This window comes from Delphinus delphis, chromosome 1 (assembly GCF_949987515.2).
Source record: "Delphinus delphis chromosome 1, mDelDel1.2, whole genome shotgun sequence".
Taxonomy (NCBI): domain Eukaryota; kingdom Metazoa; phylum Chordata; class Mammalia; order Artiodactyla; family Delphinidae; genus Delphinus; species Delphinus delphis.
Genome location: NC_082683.1, coordinates 135,009,112 through 135,018,350, shown reverse-complemented (window position 1 = coordinate 135,018,350; position 9,239 = coordinate 135,009,112). Strand labels below are relative to the sequence as shown.

Here is a 9,239-nt window from a genome sequence, read left to right as displayed (position 1 = left end):
CTCCCAGTTTTCTTTCTTAACATTCACCTTCCCCTCGGGGACCTCTCACTAATGATCCTTGCTTCCATCAGAAAAGGGCCAGGTTTCCCTTCTGAGACTGGTCCCCTTCCTCTTTCCTGAAATTATTCATAGCCCTACTGAATCCAGGTTGAAATAGTTTATATAAAAAAGATTTAGAAAAAAAAGGCTCAGTAATAACAGAAAAAAAGCAAAATACTGAGAAAGATGCGACTTACCTATTTTTGCTAACCACACAGGGCTTGCAATTTTTATTTAACAAATATTTGAGCACTTTATGTGATTACCACTGTACGTAGATTGATCACACTCTCCTGCTCTCAAGAGGCATATGGTGATCCAGCAATCCCACTCCTGGGCATATACTCAGACAAAACTCTAGTTTGAAAAGACACATGCACCCCTATGTTCATAGTAGCACTATTTACAGTGGAATATTACTCAGCCATAAAAAAGAACAAAATAATGTCATTTGTAGCAACATGGATGGACCTAGGATTATCATACTAAGTGAAGTAAGTCAGAAATACAAATATCATATGATATCACTTATATGTGGAATCTAAAATGTGACACAAATGAACCTATCTATGAAACAGAAACATACAAAGATAACAGACTTGTGGTTGCCAAGGTGGGGGGGGGAGGGGAGGGATGGAGTGGGAGTTTGGGATTAGCAGATGCAAACTATTTAATGTAGGATGGGTAAACAACAAGGCCTTACTGTACAGCACAGGGAACTATATTTAATAGCTTGTAATAAACCAAAATGGAAAATAACATGAAAAAGAATATATATAACTGAATCACTTTGCTGTACAGCAGAAATTAACACAACACTGTAAATCAACTATACTAATAAAATTTTTTTTAAAAAAGAGGCATATGGTTGTGGGAGTGTGCTAAGTGCTGTGACAGGGGTAATACAGGATGAACAAGCGTGTAAAGAAGAGGCACCTGCACCAGTATTTCAGGGTAGGGAATTAGGTTAGGTTCAGTAAAGTTCTGTCTGAAAAAAAATAAAGCATTCAGAACAAATAAGAATTAGCAGAGCGTGAGGCTGGGAAAAGGGAGAAGGCAAGATACGAAAAATATTCCAGAGGAGTCCAAGAGTGTGCAAAAGACAAGATTTTAATTTGTAAATTGCAAGAGGTTTCTCCCTGTTCATACTCAGGTGATGGGCTATATTTCCCCTACCATCCAGAAGAACCTGCAAGCCCACCAGGACTTCTCTGAATCCAGGCCAAAGATAGGTTGCAGGCAGGACTTCCCTCTTTTTCCAAGTCAATGGTCGTCAATGGAAGACTTAGTTTGGTTTCCCAGACCCAGGACTCACACCTTCATCCCAGGTGGCTAATGCCAGTAGAATCTTCATACCATAAGATTTGACTCTGTGGCCTTGATAAGGACAATGTAGAAGAATAGTCCACTGTTTTTTTTGCAATCGATGAGAAATGCTTCCTCATATTGACAACACAAAGGCCGCTTTCAGAAGACCTAAGGTCACTGGCAAATTGGGCTTTATATCTTTAGTGTAGGTATTAACTATGCAAACCTTTTCTAAGTTTCATTTCTCTTCGTAGAATGAAAATCAGGTTTATTTCCTATCATTGAGGACTGGAGGTTTAGAAAACCTCCTTAAGAGTAATATAAGTAAGTCATTAAGAGAAGGGAAGCAGATTAAGTTTTTAGAAATTTGTAAGGTCAGTTTTGCACTGTGGTTTTCCCTGGGCCAATGTTGTCACCCAAAGTCACAATGTGCCTAATTCCTAGAGGCCCAAGTTCCTATTTTCAAGCCGATGATTTATTAAATTTTCCCCTCCAAACGGATTATGGTAACATGAACAAAACAAAATGTTTTAGGCATCAATGATATAAAATACAGATGTCCGTGAGCATGCACTTTCAATGGGGGCAAAAAACTCTTATTCTTCAGGTATATAAAGCATAAAAATATGCAGTCCATAAACAGATGTAGAGCATATATGCAGTATTAAAATTTCATGGGAGTAGATGATTAGAAAACAAAAATCTAAAAAGGTTCTTCAGAGAGGTGAGAATGAAAAATTTGAGAAACATGGTGTGGATTCTTTTGCCAAGTGGGGAATACCTAAACTAATTCCATTTTAGTGATAATTCAAAATCCCTGGATGAAACAGAAAATCACACTGATTATATTTCCTACCAGTGTACTTGTGAGTGGCTGCAATTCTTTGTTTGGCCTTTGTTTCTCCTAGCAGAAGTCACTAAAATTGGTCAAGTGTAAAGAAAACTCTAGGAATAATTTCTTTTAAAGGTATATGAATCATTAAGTTTATGACACACAAGAGTACAAACCAAGAAAGTAAATTTATTTAAATTACTAAAATAGCTTTTAAAGTCATTTACAGATCAGCTGCTACAATTATTTTTCCTGATATAAGTAATATTAATTACTTTAAAGTTATTTTGGTCAATGAAACATTTAAAAAAACATGTTTCTCCATATAATATATATAGGTATAAAATAAGTCTTTTCAAAAACTCTTGTTTTAGAATCCTCTATAAATCAGAATATTTGACTTCTGACAGTCAGGAACAAATTACAATAAGGGGTATAAATTTATGAATACTGGTAGTCCTAGTGGGAAGAAACGAGACTGTACTCTACCACCAGTCATGGGATCCTTAAAAGGTAAATGATGAAGCCACTGACAGGCTCTAGTATTCTAAAAACAATATTTTCATTTAAAGGTTTGTAGACAATAAAAAAATAAAGTGGATCCAGAATTTTAAGCTTCTAAGAAAACCAAAGCAGTTGACGGATGAGAAAGCTGTTAGTGATGCTAAGTTAAAACTGAAATTCTATAGTAGTACAGTAATGTACAGTAGTACATTTTAACATTCTTCATATATGGTAAACTTCACTTCCTTTTTCGCTTGAGGCACTCTTAGTAGAATTTATCACGTGCATTGTAAATCTTTATTCTTGTTACAAGAGTGTCATTAAAGGACTCAGAATGCAACAGGTAGACATGCAGAAAATCAAATCCTTCTTCAACAGCCCAGGAGAGCTGGTTAACAAATGGTTTACCAATTCCTGAAATTGTATTTCTTAACAAAACTTTCAGGACATGACCAAAATAAATGGCCCTGAACTTACCCATTCTTAAGAGCCAAGTGAACAAATATACTAAACCTCGTCATATACATGCTTCAAAATCTCTGGGAGGAACAAAAATTTCTTAAAGGAAAAAAAAGGACATGTGAGAAACAAGTCCCAACAGAATTCACTGAGAATGCAGTTCATATAACTATGTTTGACTAACCCTAAGCCTCAGTGGCTTTCTTTTTGGCCACGTGGGGCGGCTTGCAGGATCTTAGTTCCCTGACCAGGGATCAAACCTGGGCCCTCGGCATTGAAAGTGTGGAGTCCTAACCACTGGACCACCAGGGAATTCCCTCAGTGGCTTATTTTAACATTTCACCTTGAAGACTTTTTCCCCCCTTTCTCTCCCCGTTCCACAACTTTTCCCATGTCTCCTTCTCCTTGCCCTCCAAAATCAAAGGAAAAAACCAAAAACCAAAAATCCCAAACACACACTCGGATGGTCTTTCATTATTTTTGTTCCTATAAGCAGAAGCTGACTACGGAATTCACATCTAAACGATGTAGAAGAGGACAAAAGGGAAAACCCACAGTTATGTTCAGGGAGCTGTCTTACTAATAACTCGACAAACTGTGAAAAAAATCTAAGTTAAAAAATTGGGTGGATTCACAGGAAGGAGCCTAATCCCTCCCACTGGTCATACCATAGCAATAATGATTCAACCCAGAATCTAAGCAGATCCTCTATGGGACTGCATATAATTTACAGTCCTCAGATATCATTAACACAGATCTCAATGGAAACAAGGAAACAATTCTCTCAAAAAACAGATAATTAGGTTGAATAAACGATTTAGATATTCCACGTTTACTTAAGAACTTAACCTCCTTTAAAAAGAAACCAGTTCTTTCAAAAAGAGCTCTGGATCCTGTCTATGGTTAGAAAGTTTGAAAAATTCTCAGAACTTGAGACATGATTTTCTCTTCTGTCTCCTCTTATAAGCAGATGCCCCTTTTCAGGTCATTTTCTGGTTGTACTGGCAGGACTAAGTGAGAAATACGGCTCCAGAGCCCACTCAATTTGTCTGGGTCCATATGTTTGTAGGAGTTGGGTGTATCAGAGTTGGTGAACTTGAGTTTGAGGAAATCCCTCACTTTTTCTTCAATTTCCTTTAGGCCTAGACTGGTTCCAAGTGTCTCCTCCTCTAACAAGACAGTTAGGACTAAGGCTACATCTTTGAAGGCTGCATTTTCATGATCACAATACTTATAGAAGATCAAAGTAGAGCCTGCAGGCAGTGACTCAAAGCGGTGGACCACAGCTGCATTCTGGCCATTTCGGAATCCGTTGCTCAGTTCCTCATCTACCTCTTGTTTGACAACATCACTGTCTTGAGTTGCTTTGCCCGTCCCATCAATCCGGATTGCAGGAACACTTTGGAAGGAAGAATAGGCATCGGCAATTTGTTCACTCAGACACTTGAGTGCTTCTTCAGCATCTCGGGCAGCAGTGAGCAGCAAGATAGCAGGCTGAGGCCGAGGGTGGGAGCTATTAAGATGTTTTTCCAGGAATGTTAGGCTCCTTTTCCACAGCTTCTCATCTTGACCTTGGTACTTATTCATAAGTTGTTTCATCTGGTTCTGGAACTCTTGAACAGCAGTGGTTTCTGCTTCAGGAGTACGAGTGTACAAAAAACACCCAATGAGAAGACCAGCTATCAGAACAAGGGGCCACCACCACTTCACCTTGACAAAAGATGCACTTTGGGGTTGTCCAGTCACTTCTGCTCAGGAAAAAAAGAAATGATAGACACAAATATTATTTTCTTAGATTCAAGAGCAAGTGACTTTTAAAGCCAATATTAATCTTTATAAACATTAGATAAGAGAGGAAGGAATTTAAAGAAGGGAGCTGATAATTTACTTTCTTAAAGAAATAATTTAGCACATGTGTTTTAAGTTACTTGTATGAGTATGCACATGTCTCTTCAATGTCAAAATGATAAAGAGACTTAGAGGAAAAAGTAGAATTTAAGTATATGTAATGGCATGTGCAAGTCAGAAAGAATACAATTTATAAAGCAAAACTATTATTACTACTGCTAATATTTGGGAGGTAAACAATATTAAAAGACACTTTACAAAATAGTTTTAAATTTAGAAACTAACATGGATTATTATCCAAGGTGGAATGTTTATGTATATAAAGGAATAAAGAAAAGGATGCATTATAAGTGAAATCTTCCATATGATAGCTAGCTGTCCCTTTAATTGCACTGATGCCTATCTTTTGCTGTATGCAAGTTAACACTGGTAAAACTTAGTTTGCAACTCATTCCTAATTATTACTGGCAATGATGATATGAATTTACATTTACCTAGTGCTTTTCAGTTTAAGCACTTTCTCATATACCACATCATTTAATAATTTAATATGACAGCAACAGTATTTTTACACTTCCTATTTATTGACTGCTTTAGACTAATAATTGTACCATGGACCCTCTAGAGCAACAGCTCTCAAAGTGTGACTGGTTGGGGTATCTCAAGATCTCTTCAAGGGGGTCCTTGAGGTTAAAACTATTCTCCCGACACTAAGATCTTATTTGCCTTTTTCCACCATATTGACATCTGCACTGATGGTGTAAAAAGCCATGGTAGGAAAAATAACTGATACTTTAGATGAATCACAGGGCAGTAGCACCAAACCAGGACTGTCTTTGTATTCTTCATGGCCATGTATTCCAGGTTATCAGTTTCACTTAAGGACATCCTTCATGAGGCATTTAAAAGAATTTATCTTATTAGAACTCAACCTTGAGTAGAAATCTTAACACTCTATGTGAAGAAATGGGACATATATATAAAGCACTTCTGCTACATAGAACAGTATATGGCTGTCTCAAAGAAAAGAACTTTGTGCAACTGAGTTGTGAGCTGAAATAGTGCTTTTTTCATAGAATTTTTACTTGAAAAGACAAGTGACAAACTAGTTAGTCAGACTTTCATATTTGGGACACTTTTTCTGGAAAACAAACAATGTGAGCCTGTTGTTTTCAAGAAAACAACTGACTGGGACTTCCCTGGTGGCTCAGCGGTTAAGAATCCGCCTGCCAATGCAGGGGACGCGGGTTCAATCCCTGGTCTGGGAAGATCCCACACGCCACGGAGCAACTAAGCCCGTGTGCCACAACTACTGAGCCTGCGCTCTAGAGCCCGTGAGCCACAACTACTGAAGCCTGTGCACCCAGAGCCCGTTCTCTGCAATAAAGAGAAGCCACCGCAATGAGAAGCCTGTGCACTGCAATGAAGAGTAGCTCCCGCTCACCACAACTAGAGAAAGCCTGTGCGCAGCAAAGAAGACCCAATGCAGCCAAAAATAAATTAATAAATAAATTTAAAAAAACCCAAAATCGCCAATATATTGTAACAGTTTGAATACAGAAGCAGAATGAAACTCCAGCTCCATTTTATTAAGCCAGGCATTAGAGATCAGAGAAAATACAAAGCAATCTACCACTCTCCTTACTAAATTATTTAAAAATAACTAATCAACATTAAAATTTTTTTTTACAATTTTAATCTCTAGGTAAATATGGACAGATATAACTCCTATATATATTTTTAAGTCTCTTTTTAAAAAAGGTCTCTGGGGTTCTTATTAATTTTGCTAGTGGAAAGTGGTATTGAGACCAAAGAATCTGAGAATCACTGTTACTTTCTTAGTACTCTTTCAAGATAATAAAAAGGCTTAGAGAACTAAAGAAACTTGCCCCAAGGCTATACAGAAGGTAAGTGGTCCAAACTAATTCAAATTCAGGTCTGTGAACTCTAAAAAACTATGGTATTCCCATTATGTCATGCTATGTGCATCTTTCTTTTGACAACAAGGTTCACTTGGTTAACAGTATTAGTTGCTTTACTTGTTAACTTTCACTTTTGGTCTTATGGATAATAAAGTAAAGGGGAAAGCCAGATGTTTTTTCACACAGTTTGTCCTTAAAGACTTTTACTGCTGGTAAAATATATACTTTTTCTTTTGAAGTACTTAAAATATCATTCTTCAAATAGCATGAAGTTCTTTGGTGTCAAAAAAATTAAAAAATCATTATGTTCACCAATTTTAGAGACTCGTTTAATGAAAGCTGAATAGACAAACTTACGTTGGCTGGAGGCTGATGGAGATTGGTTTCCAAGCTCTGATTTCTGAACACCGTCATCTAATGATAGAAGTAATAAAGACTATCAATTTATGTTTCATAATTTCAGTATTTCCAACAGAAAAAGAGAATACAAATTTCACCAAGAGAAAATAAGGCAGAGATCTGTCAGAAACAGAAGAAAAAGCAGAAGATTCAAGTGTCTATTAGATTGACAGCTGCTTGAGACACAAGATTGGTTTCTTTCATAATTAATGTAATGGTCGAGTACAAAGCATACTCCTAACACATTAGTTTTGTGAGAAAGCCTTGAAGAACTTGACCCAAATTATTTAATGGGAGTGGTGAAACTTCTGGGACAAAGTTAAGAGGACAAAGAAAATAAGCACAACTATAATAAAAGGAAACAAATAATACCATCTGAAAAATTGCCATATATCGAACCCATGCCTGGTGATGATGCTGTAAAGAGGGAAAGAAGGACAAAATATGATTATGGATTACTGAGCTCTCTGGATAAGGGGTTTTAAGGTAAAACTCAATCTTAATCTTCACTAATTTCTACCTCAATCTGATTCAAATACGTCCTCTGGTGCTTCTGACCATTTCAAATATCAGTAATATTTTAGAAATTACACTGAAAAACTTTTCACCATTTCTGGTAATAGACAAGTAATTGTTTTAGCTTTGTGGTTAAACAACAGATTTCAAAAATAATTTTCCCACAACTCCATCAAATCTCTATTTCCATCATACTTTAGAAAACAAATGAAAAGCTCTTTCCTTTTCCTCTCCGTCCTCCTTGGCATAGCCATCTAAGAGAGAGGAAATGGAACGACAGGGTTCAGGAAGCGAAGAGGCTGAGTTACTCATCTGTATGATCTACATTACCAATACTGTCATCTAGCACTTGCCTGGAGTTTTAAAACTTTATGTGTATAAGTGATCTTCCTAGTATTTATCAACAGTTTTCATTTGAGAAACACTGGACTAAACTGGAGGAATAAAATTAGCATTGCTGATTTATTTATTTTATATATATTTTTACAGAAATAGCCTTATTTCTGGTCATATGACAAAAAACCTCAAATGAAACAAAATGACATCAACCTTAACTCTAAAGGCATATTGTTTTGCAATTACTAGGTTAGTCTAGGAAATGGCATCATTTAGAAGCTTCAAAGTTAGGTAACCAAAGTTAAAACTGTCTTACTAAAAAAAAAAAATTTCCATCAGATAATGTTTATCTTAAATACCTCATTCCATGGTTGCAAAGATCAAATGATATAATATATGAAAATGCTGTGAAGTGCATGATGATATTAATAATGGAGAATAGCTAAATAACAGTTATTATGAAACATATGTAACATTCATATAACTCATAAGAACATAAAATTAAGAAAACAAAATTAACACAAACAAAATTAAGAAAAACTCCCATTTACAATAGCATCAGAAGAATAAAATATTTAGGAATAAGAGTAACCAAGGAGGTAAAAGCATTATACACTGAAACCTCTAAAACACTGATGAAAGGAATTAAAGCAGACACAAGTAAATGGAAAGACATCCCATGGTCATGGAATGGAGAATTAATATTCTTAAAATGTCCATACTACCGAAAGCAATCTACAGGTTCAGTGCAATCTGTACCAAAATTCCAATGGCATTTTTTACAGAAACAGAAAACAATCCTAAAATTCATATGGAACCACAAAAGACCCCAAATTTGAAAGGCCAAAACAACTTTGAGTAAGAAGAACAAAACTGGAGGCATCACACTTTCTGATTTCAAAATATATCACAAAGCTAGAATAATCAAAACATTATGATACTGCCATAAATACAGACATATAAACCAATGGAAGAGAATAGAAAGTCAGAAATAAACCCATGAAGATATAGTCAACTGATCCTCAACAAGGGTGTCAAGACTACACAATAGCAAAAGGATAGTCTCTTCAGTAAAT

The 9,239-nt window shown here is 36.1% G+C and overlaps 1 protein-coding gene across 11 annotated transcripts in view; it reads right to left on the bottom strand.

Annotated features, from left to right (window-relative positions):
• Positions 1-2,348: 2,348 nt before the first annotated feature.
• The window catches only part of TOR1AIP1 (torsin 1A interacting protein 1), a 53,124-nt gene continuing 46,233 nt past the window's right edge, over positions 2,349-9,239 (bottom strand). For 8 of the 11 annotated variants that reach the window (XM_060034822.1, XM_060034839.1, XM_060034830.1 and 5 more), the window contains 3 exons: positions 7,684-7,728; positions 7,270-7,326; positions 2,349-4,890 (listed from right to left, as the gene is read on the bottom strand). In XM_060034822.1, the coding sequence (XP_059890805.1) occupies positions 4,103-4,890; positions 7,270-7,326; positions 7,684-7,728 (890 nt within the window). In that variant the 3' untranslated portion in view covers positions 2,349-4,102. The remainder of the gene's footprint in view (positions 4,891-7,269; positions 7,327-7,683; positions 7,729-9,239) is intronic. The other 3 variants (XM_060034846.1, XM_069541537.1, XM_060034890.1) reach the window with 1 other exon arrangement.